The 16,415-nt window shown below is 36.0% G+C and overlaps 1 protein-coding gene across 1 annotated transcript in view; it reads right to left on the bottom strand.

Annotated features, from left to right (window-relative positions):
• The window catches only part of LRRC1 (leucine rich repeat containing 1), a 166,060-nt gene extending 150,272 nt beyond the window's left edge, over window positions 1–15,788 (bottom strand). The window contains exon 1 of the mRNA XM_051997167.1: window positions 15,307–15,788. Coding sequence (XP_051853127.1) covers window positions 15,307–15,465 — 159 coding nt within the window. The 5' untranslated portion in view covers window positions 15,466–15,788. The remainder of the gene's footprint in view (window positions 1–15,306) is intronic.
• Between the last annotated feature and the right edge of the window lie 627 nt (window positions 15,789–16,415).

Genomic DNA, 16,415 nt, shown 5'->3' with positions numbered 1-16,415 from the left:
TCTCCAAGTCCTCTCTCAAAATCACAGAATTTAAAGCTAGAAGAATTTAAAGCTAGAAGATACCACATAAAGAGATGTTCATCTAGTCAAAAGGTATTTATGCTGGGGTCTGTGAACTTTAAAAATATATTTATTTCAATAATTATTTCAGCATAATTGGCCTTTTTGTAATCCTATATATTTCATTTTATAAAAAACATACTGAAAAGGGTTGGAAGATTTCACTATGCTGCCAAAGTGATCTAAAACACACAGAAAGAGATTAAGAAGACCTAATCTTCTAACCATTCTGGAGAACAATTTGGAACTATGCCCAAAGGGTTCTCAAACTGTACATAATCTAATCCAGAAGTGTTTTCATTGGGTCTGTATTCCAAAGAAATCATAAAAAAAAAAGGGAAAAGGACCCACAGGTGGAAAAAATGTTTATAGCAGTCTTTTTTGTAATGACAAGGAACTGGAAATTGAGTGGAAGCCCATCAGTTAAGAAGTGGCTGAATAAGCAGTATATGAATATAATGGAATATTATTGTTCAATAAGAAATGATGCAGATTGATTTCAGAAAAGCCTGGAAAGACTTGCATGAATTGATGTTAAGTAAAGTGATTAGAACCAAAAGAACATTATACACAGCAACAAGATTATGAGATGATCGATTGTGATGAATTAAGCTCTTTTCAATAATGAGATGATTCAAGGCAATACCAATAGACTTGTGATGGAAAGAATCATCTGAATCGAGACAGGGAACTATGGAGACGGAATGTGGATCAAAGCATAGTATTTTCACATTATTTGTTGTTTTTGCGGTTTGCTTTTTTTCTGATTTTTTCTTTCTTTCACCTTTTGATCTGATTTTTCTTGTGCAGCATGATTAAAATGGAAATGTTTGGAAAAATTACACATGTTCAGCTAATACTGTATTGCTTGCTGTCTATGGGAAGGAGTTGGGTGAAAAATTTGGCACACAATGTTTTACAAAGGTGAATGTTGAAAACTATTTTTTGCATTTTTTGAAAAAATAAAAAATAATTTTAAAAATAAAATAATTTTTTAAAAAAAGAACCGATCTTGCCTAATCTCTTAATTTTATAGTTGAAATAAAGTCCAGAAAGGAAGTGACTTGCCAATATTATATAAACTAAGATTCTCTGAGAGCTCAAAACAGCTAGTAAGATCGAAATAAATGTGAAAGGATACTGGTGGAGGTGAGATCCAGATATCAGATTTCTCTGCAAGACAACTTCCTCATCAAAGGAATCAATATATAACATTTTCTATGTACCCAAGCACTAATTAAAGGCCCTGGGAATACAAAAGTAAATATGAAATCCCTCTGGTCAAGAAGTATAGTTTATATAGGGGTAGACAGCAAGTATACATACTAAGTAAATACAACAAGGAAATTTTTGTAGGGAGCAATAGGATGACTCAGGAGAGGTCTCTTATAGAAGATGACTTTATAGAGCTCAGCTTGGAAGGAAGTTAGGGATTCCAAGAGGAGGAAATAAGGGCATTTCAATAAGGAGGGAGAGCTTATGAAAAGGCACAGAAAGGGGCATGGAGACAGGAGATAAGAGTATTGGGTGTGAGAAATAGGAGATGGGCCAATTTGGCTGGATCACATAATGAAGGAAGGTGAAGCGGGGAGGGGAGGGGGGGGGGGAAGGGATTTAAATGCCAGAGGAACTTGTTTTTGTTCTTACAGCAGGATCTGAACTCCTGTGGCAGTCTCCTGTAACCCCTAGACTCCTTCTCAAAAAAATGTTTTAAAAGAAACTAAGATAAAATGCATAGGATTGCAAAATGAAAAGTAATTATATTGAAATAATTATAAAAAAAATTAAATTCTCAGGTTAGAAACTTCTTTCTTAAAGAAAATGGGGAGTCAGTGCAACATTTAGGGCAAGACAAACTTGCTGAGGGCATTTGAGCTCCTAAGCTGTTCTTCCTCCCTATTAAACAATGAAATAATTTTTCCTCTTAGATATTTTGAATGTATTTAATTACTTTATTTTCAAAATGCCCAATCATCATCATATCACAATGATTCTAAATCATGTTTTCTTCTGAATAAATATATGATAAATAACATAATCTTAGCATTTCTATACACACATATGAAGGCAATATCTGTTCATGACATAAAAATTTGTAAGAAAAACATTTATGATGACCTCATAAAAGGAAAATAAATATTCTCATTTAATTTTGGTCAAATTACTTTTCTTCATTAAAAGTTTAAAAAAAAAGTCTCATCCTTCATTTACATTTCTTCTGTGTACTGACTGTCTCTCATTAATGATGTTTCTAATGTAAATCTCTATTCAAACTAACTGTGCTTGTCACTATTTATTGTCTCCTGATGCTACACTGTTGTCCAATTTTTAGTTTGAATAGATTTATTGATCACTTCCTAAAGCCCCTACCAACAAGTACACATGTAACAGCCTGGTACCAAGTAAAAACACTCTGAAAAGTAAAAGGATTGGGATTCAAATTCCAGATATGCTATTTTATTAACTGTGTCATTCTAGATAACTCACAACCTCTCTAGATTTCAGTTTCCTTATCCATAAATGAAAGTATCAGATGAATTCTAAGCTAAGATTTAATTCTAATTCTATGATTCTAATTTAAGAACCTCTTAAATCTCTACATGACTAAAAGCATTAAAGATTTAAGGGACATGGTCCTGATAATTATTTATTAAGCACCTTGATAAGAATGGAGCTATATTTTATACATCTTATAAATCAATGTTATGTTTGCTTATAAACCTAAACTGATTTTTTTTTTCAGCCAACAGAGAAAGCCAATTTCTCCCTCAAAGGTACTCTATCAGACTTAAGTTCCCATTTCTTGTTATGAAGCAGCTGTCAGCATTTCCTAATTAGATATGCCAAGGGAAAATTGTTTGGTGTGGAAAGAAGCCAGCCACCCTAGAGGTAGTAAAGGGGATGGAAAGTGGACTCAGTCTTCTCCAGCTGGCAGCATTATCCGGAAATGAATCTGGTACACATTACAATTAAAGGGAACTCCCAAAAGTAACAAATTCATACCGTGGAAAGTTCTTGATGAAAGGTGATAAAGTAGGCTGCTTTTCTATCTCTCTCAAAAAAAAAAAATCAATTTTGTTACAATAAAATCAAATTCCCTGGAATCTACATCATAGTTGATAGCCTTGATAGGAAAATATATTTGAATGACAGTCCAAAAAGTTAATAATAATAATTTCTTATTATACATAAGGAGCACAGAGTAATTTACAAAAATACTTACACAAAACAGACTAAATTTCTCAAAGTACCATTTAAAGTAGTAAATTATAGTTGTTGTCCAGTAAGTACTACCCTACTTAATGCTCCTTCAAATGTGCATTATGAGGCCTCACTTATCAAAGTCAAGCTCATTATTTCATCATTTCTCATAACTTTCTTAATGACGCAGAAACAAACAAAATCACTATTCTCATTATCCAGGTGAAAGTACATTAAACATAAGACCTCTAGCAAGTCATCTAACTCTTCTGGACATTGACATCTTCATCTGCACTAGAATCAGAAATTTTCAACTCCATTTAGGAGTAAAACAAAGCTGAATACAACTTTGTTCAAAGACATTTAGGAATGGATTCATTAAGCTGAATGAAACCTTAAAGGTCACCTTGTCCAACACCTTATTACCTTGAAGAGGTCCAGAAATTTGCCCAACTGGTAGAGTCAGAATTTGAATCTAGATTTTCTGACTGAAAATTCTGCAACTCTTCTCCAGGTACCACTTTTGTAATGATAGTGATTGTTGTTCAGTCATTTTTCAATCATATCCAATCCATCATGACTTAATTTGGTGTTAGGATCAGAGGACAAATGGGACAAGCCAGTGCAACCAGAAGGTTGAACTTGAGAGCCCAGTAAGTAATTTCTATGACCAGAGACTGCCTTGTGGGCAGGACCCTGGTCATATTGAAATAGCTTCGTTATGGGAGACATCTCCCTCTTTGATTGGTTGTGTATGTGACCTCACAGATCCTATTTAAGCTTGTTGTAGGAAGAGATCTGTCTCTTTCTCCTGGAGTACCCAAGAGGTAGAAGCAAGTAGTGAATACATGGTTTATACAGTCACTTCATTTGTGAATGCCCTAGTCCTACTCTGCATTCTTTACATTGCCAGGCTCTCCTAATTCCTAATTGCCAGGTGCAAAAATGAAAGGCTTTGGTTTCAACAGACTTACATTCTAACAAGGGAAACACTATATACATAAATGTGAGTTTTATATTTATACACAAAAGATATACAAAGTGGATACAAGCTAATCTTGGTATGGAAGACATTCTCAGGAAGATCAAGAAAGGCTTACTGCAGAAAAAGTCCCTTGAGTTGTCTCTTGAAAAGAATTCCAAGAGGCAGGACAAAGGAAGAGTATTCTTAGCATGAGCAATAATCAATGCAATAACTTAAGGACAGGAGGAAATATCATATGTAAGTATCAGCATAGGAGGGCACTGTGTTGTGTGCATGGGGGGGAGGGGTGATGCACAGAGAAGGCTGAAAAAGTAAGATGATACAGTTTGTGAAGACCTTTAAACAAAAAACAGAAGTTAATATTTGAGCTTTTTTATATTTATTTAGAGCTATTGGAAACAGGGAATTTATTGAATGACAGAATAAGGTGGTCAAACCCATGTTTTAGGAAAATAATTCAGGTACCAGTGAAAAGAGTAGATTAGTAAAGGGACTTGAGGCAATGAAGTCAATTAGGAAGCTACTTCAATAGCCCTGGCAAGCATGATAGTTGTGTGTAAAGAGAAAAGGGGGAATATGAAGAGTGGTTGCAAAGACATGATTTGACAACCATGTGAATATATGGGGTGAGGGAAGGCAGTGGGTCAAACAAGGAGAAGATCAAGATTAAACCTAAATGATTGGAAGGATAATGAAGCACTTAGACAGTAACAGAGAAATTTGAAAGGGGAAGATTAAGGGGAAGATCAGTGTTTAAGACACAGTAAATGTGAAATGTATATAGGACCTCATGGGCTTGCTACTTCTTTGGTTTAAAGGGTTTAAAAAAATAGATCCACTGAGCCCAAGGAAAAGATTTATTTTGATTATAATTACAAGGAGTAGTTTGGAAATTCTATTGAGGCCATTGGCACTGTTCTATGTAAACCCTCAAATAATACAGCCCTTCAAAATAAAAAAATTGTCTTAAAAGATCTTTTTTTTTTTTAAAGGGATCCTCTCCAGAGACAGCTATTTACTATTGTTACTATGTTATTTTCTTTCTTTCTTTCCTTTTTTTTCCCCTTGAGGCAATTGGGGTTAAGTGACTTGCCCAGGGTCACACAGTTAGGAAGTATTAAGTGCCTGAGACCAGATTTTAAACTCAGGTCCTTCTGACTTCAGGGCTGGTTCTCTATCCATACTGTTATTTTTAATGTTAATAATGATACCATGATTTTTTAAAATAGAATTATTTTTACACTGAAGAGTAGAACCCTGACTATAGTTACAAGGGCAATTTGCTTTAGGGAGATTTGAGGGGAGCAGGGGCTTGTTATAAAGACAGTTATTTATCACTCATAAAATACAAACTACAAATACAAATCAAGCCTCTTTTTAAAAATCATTTTGGAAGCATTATATGATCAATATCAATTCAATAACTTTTATTTATGTTATTATTTTATTAATTTATGTTGGAGTTGTGGCCTTTTATTCAAAGGAATTCCAGTAATGAGTTTCTTTCCAAGTTATTCCATTATAAGAAACACTTCCATCAAGTACGAAATTTTTAAACTATCAGTAAGAGATATGAAACCTAAGTTCATAGTACAGGACACACACAACATACTTTCACAATTACACATCCTCAAGAGAATAAAAAAAGTGCATATTTATACTAGGCAGGAACACAACTCAAAACATTCTGCATCTGAGAAATAATTTTGCATTAGATGCAGCCTGACAACTGCTCCTACAACCATTTTAAAAACCCTGGTCAACAAAGTCCTTGGTTCAGTACTAGAAATTTATATGATTTTATCACTAGAAATGATATTAAAGAAGCATTATTACTACCTGCATTGCTGTTACATATCAAGGATCACAGGACCCTTCCATCTGACTTGAAATTGAAACTTTCCATTTGTGTTATCTACTTCATAGCAAGATCTACTTCATGAGCAAGAACTGCCGTACTATTTGTTTTCCCAGAGCTTAGCACCAATGCTTTGCAAATAATATTTAACTTATGCTTTATTCATTGATTCATTCACTAGGTAGAATGATGGACCAATCTTTTAAAGTATGTCTCTATGATTTCTCTCAGGCAAAAGCTTCCATATGAATCTAGTGGGGAAAGCATTAGATCTGAAATCAGAAGACCTAGACTCCTATTCTGTCTCTGTCTACTATTCTGTCTCTAGACTACACAGTTAGATTGAATAAAATATGAATAAATAAAATAATATAAAAATAAAATATAAAGTATAAAATTGGTATAATGTGGAATACATCACAGATTTGTTAGGAAATTCTTTTATAAACTTTACAATGATGCAAAAATGTAGAAAACTATGGAGTTTACTTGAAGTGAAACAGAAGTTAGATGAATTGAAATAATTTCTATATTTCAGCAGGAGTAGAGGAACTACTTCAGTAGGCATATAAGAAGGAACTTATTCCAGTACTGAGAAATTTTTATCTACAGACTAAGGTAAAATGCCTTTGTATTTTGTTATACAAGTATTGTCCTATCTTATTGTTTGTGTCCCGATTGCATGAAAAAAAAAATAGTACAATGGAAAGATCACTCATCCAAGAGTAACAGATTTGATTTGGCTCTATTTTCAATACACAGTTTATTGATTTTAATTAATAAATTGCTGTCATTTTTCTGGGTCTCAATTTCAACTTCTATAAAATGAAGGGACAAGGCTAAATGGCCCATTCTCTCTAAAATTCTTATAATCATATGTCATGGAAAATACAAATAAAACTTAAGACATAGATGTAACATGTTTAGAAAACAAAACTAAGCCATTAAAAAAATTAAGTGGTTAAAAACTAACTAGTATTAACTAGGCACATAATAGGACTTCAGAAGAAGAAGAAATCAGTGAGGGCTGGAGTTCAATGCAACTTCCCAAGACAAATCTACAGACATTAATTAAGGATCTGTATGTGTCAGGCACAGAAGAAAGCCAAAGAGGTCTTGCTTGAGTTGCGCTTTAGGGGAAAGACAAATATGTGATGGGAACCACAGAGAAGGGTGAACTGTGAGATGACACATTATAATTAGCAATATATACCAGGATTTTTATTGAAGAAAAAAAAGAAGTAATAAAAGCTGAGACCAAATTATGGAATGACTAAAGTCCAGACAAAGAAATGTAGATACTGCAGAAGACAACTGAGAGCCAAATGTAGATTCCAGATCAAGGAAGTCATAAGATGGAAAAAGTATTTTAGCAGAATTGGCCAAGTCAAAGTAAATGCAATAAATACCAGTAGCATTTATATAGGCTTTAATGTTTACAAAGTACATTCCCAAGGGAAGTAGATATTGGAAGTATTACAATCCCCTTTCTATAAATGGGGGTAATCAGAGAGGAAAACTGACAACCAAAATTGCATGACTAGAAAGTATTACTGTTAAGTCATAAATTTAAAAATTGATTGTGGGACTTTTGAAAGAGGTCAGGGAGCTAAGAATAGAATGTAGAAGAATGCTCATATTTGGAAGAGGGAAGAAGATGGGACCAGTAAAATAGGAGCCAGAAATGTAGGAGAAATAATAATAATGAGTACCATTATATATTTGTGTAATACATAAAAACACTCTTTCATTCATTATCTCGTTTGATCTTCCTAATAATCTTGTGAGGAACCCTGGGCAGATTCTGCTATTCCTATTTTACAGATTAAAAAATTAAGACTTAAAGAAAGTAAAAAACTATCAGGTATCAGAAGTCAAAGGAGAACATTTTGAGAAAAAAATGTATTCAACAATATCAAAAGAGATATCAATATCAATATCAACCATATCAAAAGACATCAAGAAGAATGACAAAAAAATGGAGCCTAGATTTGGCAAAAGGGAAGTTTATCTAATTACCACAGTTTTAATAATCACAGCAAGCATAGTCTCTAAGTATAGGTTTTATAGCAGCATCCAAACTACAAAGTTAGGAAGGAATTTTATGAAGGAAGTAAAGGGGAAGGCAATGGGAAGGAAGATTCAAGAAGTATGGCAATGAAGAGTAAGAATCATATGGAAATTTGAGAATACTAAGAAGGAGATAAATCAGAACCAAAGAGGTTTTTTTGCACTGCAGGAAATATGGGCCTAATGTTTGCTGAATTCATCTGCTCTTTTTAAATTATTATTTGTCTGTATAAAGGCAAATGAGAAGGATCCAATGCAGATAGGAAATTGAAGATGCTAGAAAAAATGAGAATAAATGTGGTAGGTAGATTAAAAAGTTGAGGAGTCAGTTTCAAGCAACAGTGACAGGTTACCTTTAGAAAAAAAATACAGAAAAGCCTGGAAAGACTTAGATGAACTGATGCTAAGTGAAGTGAATAGAACTAAGGGAACAACGCACACAGCAACAGGATCACACAATTTCAACAATAAAGTAATTTAATAGACTTGTGATGGAAAGAGCCACTTGCATCCAGAGAGAGATCTATGGAGACCGAATATGGATCAAAGCATAGTATTTTCACATTATTTTTTATTGTTGTTATTTGATTGCTTTTTTCTCATTTTTTTCTTTCATCTTTTGATATTATTTTTCTTGCACACCATGATGAATATGGAAATATGTTTAGAAGAACTGCACATGTTTAACCTATACTGGATTCCTTCCTGTCTATAGGAAGGGTTGGGGAGAGGAAGGGGAAAAAAAATGTTGGAATACAACGTTCTGCAAAGGTGAATGCTAAAAACTACCTTTACATGTATTTGGTAAAAAATTTTTAAAAAGCTTTTTAAAAAAGAAAAAAAAAAACAGAAAAAAGGAAATATACCACTTTCTCTGAGACTAGAGAATTATCTATAAGATGAAGAAGATTAGATTCTATGACCTCCAGGGCCCTTTCCAAAACTATTATGATTTTATAATGAGAAAATAAATTTAGAGAAAGAAAAATGCAAATTTAAAAATCTCTCTAGAACTGTCCAAGGGTGATAGACTACACTAGTCAATATTTAAGAGACAAATTTTTGGGGAAAATATGCTGTTGATTAAGCTATTTGGTTAACAATTTGGAATTATGAGGGGAAAAAATTGGCTATGATGTTCAAACTCTGACTCTGCATAACTACTATTAGACATACAACCTACAACCTAAGGAGATAAGGACAAAAGGAAAGAACTCATATGTACCAAAACAATAAAAGCATTAAACTTTGTGATGACATAAAAACTTGGAGAAAAGTTGGGAAACAGCCAAAACCTGTTATTATATATATATATATTTAAATAATAATTTTAAAACAGCAAATTAATTCAGCAATGTAATGGAATATTATTATACCATAAAAATGACAAATATGAGAAATTCAAAGAAATGTAAAAAGATATAATAATTATAGTAATAATAACTTGCATTTCACTAATGCTTTAAGGTTTACATATGCTTTCTCATCAGATCTTCACAAAATCCACGAGAGAGGTAAGTTATTATCCTCATTTTACAGATAAAGTAACTAAGGCTAAAAGAATTAAAATGACTTATCCAGAACCATATAGCTAGTTTTTGAGGCAAGATTTGGAGAATATCTTCATGACTTCAAGTCAAGCACTGTATTACTTACTACATCGATAAAAATGTATTAGTAGACTGCATTAGTAGAACAATCTCCTCATCAGAATTTTTCATTGCAGTGAAATCATACCAGTAGGTATGCATATGAATACCACTAGGAAAGCCTATGAAAAAGTCAAATAAAGACATGACTTGATAAAAAACAAAATAAGTAAATCCAAGAAAACAAATGTCTAATTACCTCAATAATGGTAGGATCATGATTAAGAAATGAAAAACACAAATCTAACTTCCTCACTTTTTGGAGGTAGAAACATAAGCTCAAGATTTGAAATAATTTGTTCAATGTCACACAAGTAACAAGTAACACAAGCTCAGATCCCTTTATTCTCAAACCTCTGCTAAAAACCATCAAGAACAACAACAAAACATTTAGATCAAGATTTTTTTAGCCTTTGGATTTTGTTTTGTTTGGGGGGGTGGGGAGTGGAGAGGAGAGAGCAGGATAAGGTTGGGTATCAATTTGGACTCTTCTGTCAGTCTGATAAAATTTTAAAGGCATGAAATAAGATTACAAAGGAATCCAAATAAATAATAATGAAAATAAGTCATTTTTGCTCTCTTCTTCTAAGTTCACAGGTCCCAGTGTCTGTGAATGCATAGACCATTTAGGTTTTATGAACTCTGAAGGTTAAAAAAAAAAAAACCTGATTTAAATTAACTTAATGACCAAATGTGATTCCAAAGACAAAAGACGTAACATATCTCCCTCCTCTAGAGTCAATTATGATTGTTCAGCCATAACCAATACTTTGTGATCCTGTTGGGTTTTCTTAGCAGAGATAACTGGAATGATTTGCCATTTCTTTCTCTAACTCAGTTTATAAATGAGGAACTGAGGCAAACTAGGTTAGGTAATTTGCCCAGGATCATTCAGCTAATAAGTATCTGAAGTCAGATTTGAACTCAGAAAGATGAGTCTTTCTGACTCCAGGACTAGAACTCTATCCATTTCACCACTAAGCTTGCCCTCTAGAAGAGAAAAACTTCATATGAGGAATTTCATATAAGGAATACTGCATATGCTACGTCCATTTGATTTGCTTATTTGCGCCTCTGGATTACAGAAGAGAACTGGGAACTAGGAGAGGATTTGAGAAAGCAGGTGAGATATAAAAGAAAACAATCAATAAAATATTTTTGAAAGAAAATAAATGCATAGAAAGTGATATTTTGAGGAGAAAAGAGGGATTCTTGAATCACTCATACCCTATTATCTAGATCTCTTTAGTAAAACAGGATCTAAGTCTGTCCTTTGAGAATAAAAGATGGGCAAAGGTCTTGAAGACTTGAGAAGCCCTAAGGTCTGGAAGAACTGAGGATTTGAGAAAGCAGGTGAGATGTAAAAGAAAACAATCAATAAAATATTTTTGAAAGAAAATAAATGCATAGAAAGTGATATTTTGAGGAGAAAAGAGGGATTCTTGAATCACTCATACTCTATTATCTAGATCTCTTTAGTAAAACAGGATCTAAGTCTATCCTTTGAGAATAAAAAATGGGCAAAGGTCTTGAAGACTTGAGAAGCCCTAAGGTCTGGAAGAACTGCTATGCTGGAGAACTAATAAGAGATGAAAAAAGGAAATGAAAAGTAGCAAAAAAGGAAGTTAAATGTTGTTGTTGAAGTTAAATAATATTAATCTAATGAGACTGCTATCAAGTTCTGTATCCTCCTTTCAAGAGTGCTTTGCAGTCCAGAAATTACCTAATAAAGGTGAACTGAGACTGACTGAGAGGAAGGGGGTGACAGTTGGAGATCTTAGAATAATTATAGATTAAAGTTGGAAAAGATTTCAGAAACCATACAAGTCCAACTTCCTTCATTTAGGGAAGAAAAAATGGTCATTTAATCCAAGCATTTTATTTTATAGATAAAAAAATAAGGCCTATACAAGTCAAATGATTTTTACAGAGAAAAAGAGAGAAAAGAGAGTAATCTATTTTCATATATGTACATATTTTGTGTTTATTTTACACACACACACACATATATATATACCTAGACATATCTCAGTGTGTAAATAGTTATTTGTAGGAGGGGGAAGCCAAAGCCACAATTTAAACCTAAACTCTCTGACTTTAGATCCAACAGTATCCACCAATCCACTGTCCAAGTCCTTGGAAATTTATTTCCAGAAGCACAAAGAGGTTAAGTGATGTACTCAGGATCACACAGTTATAAAAGTATCAGAGGCAGAATTTGAACTGGGACTTCCTAACTTCAAGCTAGACAGTCAGCACTTTATTCATTATGCCAGACTAAGTATATTCAAAGCAAGCAATTACACTTTTTTATTTTCTCAATGAAACATTAAGAGGCTTTTAAACTAATCGGCCTAAACCTTAGTCTCCTCACCTGTAAAATAAGGAGATTTCATTAGATCAGGATTTTCCATTCTTTGTGTGGGAAGAAAATACCTTTTATCTTTTTAAAAAAAATTTTCTATGTGTGGTGGACAAAGTCATACAGAGAGAGGAAGTCCCCAAGGAGGATATGGTAAAGTAGATTTCAAAAGGGGAGGGAAAGGAGACAAATGTTTAGACATCTACCAGGAAAAGCTTTCTTGTTGGGCTAGAAGATCCATATCTAGTAGGTGGAGGATCCCTCATATATATGATTTCAAGAGTTCTTTCAACTATTAAAGGTGACAAGCTAAGAAGTTCCAGTCAAGGAGTAAGAATACTTAATGTGAGTAGACCTCCTAGGGATAACCAAGTCCAGGAATCAAGAAGTGTCAGTCAAAATAATAAACATAGTGAGTCTAAATTTTTTTTTTAACTGAATTCTGAAGAGCACAGTTAGAGCAATGGTTAACCTCAGGAAGAAATTCCTCTGAAAGAACTTCTTGTTCATCTGCTTCCCTTGACACAATCTCTTTATATTACATTTGGGACTACTGAAAAATTTCCATTTACTGTCAACAGAAATATCTGTCATTTCTAAAAAAACTTAAAAATCATCATTTTCCTTTTTTCAAAAAGTATACAGAAAAGTTCATGAAAGTATACACAACAAGGTAGTCAAAAATTCACTGAAGCAAAGAGAGATGGATGATTTTTGGTTCAGTGTAAAGAGTGCTAACTCCAGTCTCTGAGAATATGGGTTCAAATCCTGTCTCTGACTCTTATCCCCTATATGAACTTAGTCAAATCCCTGTACCTCAGTTTTCTCAGCTGTAAAGTGAGGAGATTGAATTAGATTATTCTAACTTTAGATCTATAATTGAACTTTGAAGCTCTAGAGATACTGCTACAACAAATGGACTTTTCTAGTTTGGATATCAAGTTTTTACCCCATTCAATACATATGATATATTTTGTGGCCTCTGAAAATCAAGTATTTCTACACTGATAACTGACAACTTCACCTAAAGATCCCACAACTAGTTAACAGTACACTTCAATACCTTAGGCCAAAGACAAAGCAAAGAGATAAGTCATAGGTTTGGAAAATGCCTCTGAAAAGTAAATTGCCTTTTTTAAAAAGGGTGTCTTTTCTGCCATTGAACTAAAAGAAAAAAAAAAAATCAGGGGTTTTGCAGGACTCCTAAGTCAAGGAAATCCCCATAATTTCCAGACTCGGAGAAAAAATTAACTTGGTAAATTAGGTTAGTCATAAACTTGAAATCCCTGAATTTGATTCCCAGTTATACCACTTGGCTATTTAGGTAATCTTAGGTAAATAAGTTAGCCTCCCTGAATTTCAGTTTTCTCATCTGTCAAATGAAGGGTTTGAATCAGATGATCTCAAAGTTTCCTTCCAACTTTAGCTCTTATGCAAAGATCTTTAAAGCAAAGATCTTTACAGGAAGAAGAGTATTTGAAAAAGCAAAGAAAAAAAAAAATCATACAGTTCTGAGTTTAAAAAAGAAACTGACAATAATGATCACATCAAGGCATAAGAATAAACCAGACAGCATTTCATTTCAGCAAATCATCTTTTTGTGATGATGATTTGGGATGATAAGAGTGACTGAATTTCAACTACTCATTAAAAACCCTCCCTTTGAGGTAGTAAGGTCTATCCTATCAACTCTCTGCACACCTTTAGATCTAGTGAACTCTCAGTTCCTAACATACTTATGAAGGTGGACTTTTTTCTCTGAAAGTCATTCTTCAGCTTGACTCCCAAAGTGAGCATGGAGATTATTAAGAGTCCTGATACTCTGAAGTCCCCGATCAATACCATCAGCAAGTATCTTTTGACAAGTTCAGCAGCAACTGAGGGATTGATTCATTGATGTAAACAACTTAAGGGGAGAAGGTATCATTAAGAATCTAATTAAGTCTAGATAACAAAATTCTGTCCTTTCTGAGCCTTGATTAGGAAGGGGGAAGGCCAGATAAAAGCTCTCCAGGTTTTATTTAAAGAGTAAGGGAAAGAGGGATGAGAAGGTGGGAAAACCATAGGGAAGCTATAAGAGAAAGTAAGATGGGGAAGAGAGGAGGGGAAGAGAAAGGAAAAAACTCCTTTCCAGCAGCAGGATCAGGAATCCAGCTTTTCTGCAGTGGACACCAGGAAACACACCTTAAACTCCCCACAACCAGTTCTCTCTCTACTATCTTTCACTCCGTCAGCTACACCCAGTGCCAAAAACAGCAGGACCAGCCAATCTACAGCTGTCCCGAACACAGCCCACCTGCAGATAAGGCTCAGAACACATTCCAATTAAGATGCCCAGATAGGTAGGCTGACTACTTCTTCACCACCTGGAGTATTCTGGCCGCCAAAAAGGAATGCACGCCTTGGCTAGGCTCTAAGAGGGGCTCCCAACTTGGACGGTGGCCATGAAACCCGGAGAAAAATGAAGTCCCTGAAAGAGAGGCACAACTTTTTCCAACGGGTTTGGGATGAGAAATATTTCCTCATAAGACTCATAGATTTTGAGCGAGAAGGAATCTTTAGGGCCAATGTAGTCTAACCTCCTCATTTTACAGATGGGGAAATTAAGACCCAGATAGTAGAAATGACTCCCTCAGTTTCACACAAGTACTCAAAGGCAAAGCTCAGAACCCACAGGCTCTGACTCCAAAATTGGCAAGATGGGGAATTGGGTTATTTCATCAGCATGAAAGAGTGTCCAGAAGTCTAACTCATTGGATTTCTGTCCCATAACTTGTCAAGCCTAATGCACTTTTCTAATTGCACAAATCTCTACCTTTAAAAAAAAAATAAACTTTTTCCGCCTGTGGTGGATAACCTTCAGTGGTCACAACGCATATGAAGGGGAAGGGGGAAGCAGGTGAATAAGGCAAAAGGGCACCTGTCCATCCAGGTTCTCCAGGAGTCGAGAGAGTGGGGAAGAAAAAAGGGAACCAGGATAGACACAGTGGGGCTGAGACTAGCGGAGCTGCCCCACAACTGGGCACTCTTCCTAGGAAGCAGCCCTCAGGAGCTGCGCGCGCCTGCCTGCACCCCGGCCTTCCCCCAGGTGAGCCCGGGCCCCCAAGCTTGGTACACTCACCTCGGGCAGTTCGCGGAGTTGGTTGGCGTCTAAGAGCAGTTCCTCCAGGCTGCGAGTGTAGCGGTAGATCTCCTCCGGGACGTAGACTAGGGAGCAGTGGCGCTTATCGATGGTTTCCACATGACGGTTACACCGCCACAGGGGGATGCAGTGAAACATCGCAGCAGCACGGAAACAACAGCAGCAGCAGCAGCAGCTGCGGCCGCCGCCGCCGCCCCGAAGCTGCCGCGGGTCCCGGGCAGAGCGCGCCTCCCCGGTCTGCTTCTCGAGTTTCTGATGCCCCCCCTCCTCCTGCCTCACTACTACTACTACTACTGCTGCTGCTGCTGCTGCTGCTGCTCCTGCTGCTCCTGCCCTCTCAGTGAGCTCCGGCCACGCAGGCTCTTCCCTCAGTAGTTCTCCTCCTTTCCCTCCTTCTTCGTCTCGGCTGACTAGAGGGCTGGGAGGTCAGGAAGCGCTCCCAGCAACCTCAGGCGCCTGCAGCCGGCTTCCAACCCTTCCCCCGCCCCCTTCCCCCTCTCCCCTCCCACTTCACCCAGCTTCCAGCTCAGCTCCGCGCAAAAGCTTCCTTCTTATCCCCGAGCCGGCCCGGACTGACTGAGCATGCCCAGCTACAGCTGCCGCCAGAGAAAAAGACACCAAGGAGTTTGTTTTGCGGGGACGGGGGATCCAATAGTCCACGTTTTATAAGTAGCCAAAAGGGGAAAGGGGCCAGGGAACTGTAGGACCCCAACTCTAAATCCCCTGTATCCCCCTCTCCCCCAGTAGAGTTGTCTCGACAGAGGATGTGATTCCATGGGGAGACTGAGTCTGGAAGATCCTGGGGGGGACCGAAGAAACAAAGGGGTCTGAGAGTTGGGACTGAAGCAACTGTAGAAAGTAGACCGAGACTGATTTGATTTTACCTATATGCTTTCTTTCTCTCTTCTCTGCCGCTGAAAAGTTTCTCTTCCGGGGTCAGTTAAGCAAAACCAGATAAGTAGATCTTACCCATTTTTTTTTCCTGAAAAAGAATTTTGTTGACTTATTCTGACTTATACGTGCCACCGCCCTACAAATCCCAACATGCTGTTGCTGCAGCAAGTGCAGCATAATTAGTGGAAATATAG

Source organism: Antechinus flavipes, chromosome 4, assembly GCF_016432865.1.
Source record: "Antechinus flavipes isolate AdamAnt ecotype Samford, QLD, Australia chromosome 4, AdamAnt_v2, whole genome shotgun sequence".
NCBI lineage: Eukaryota > Metazoa > Chordata > Mammalia > Dasyuromorphia > Dasyuridae > Antechinus > Antechinus flavipes.
This window is presented reverse-complemented; position numbering and strand designations above follow the sequence as displayed.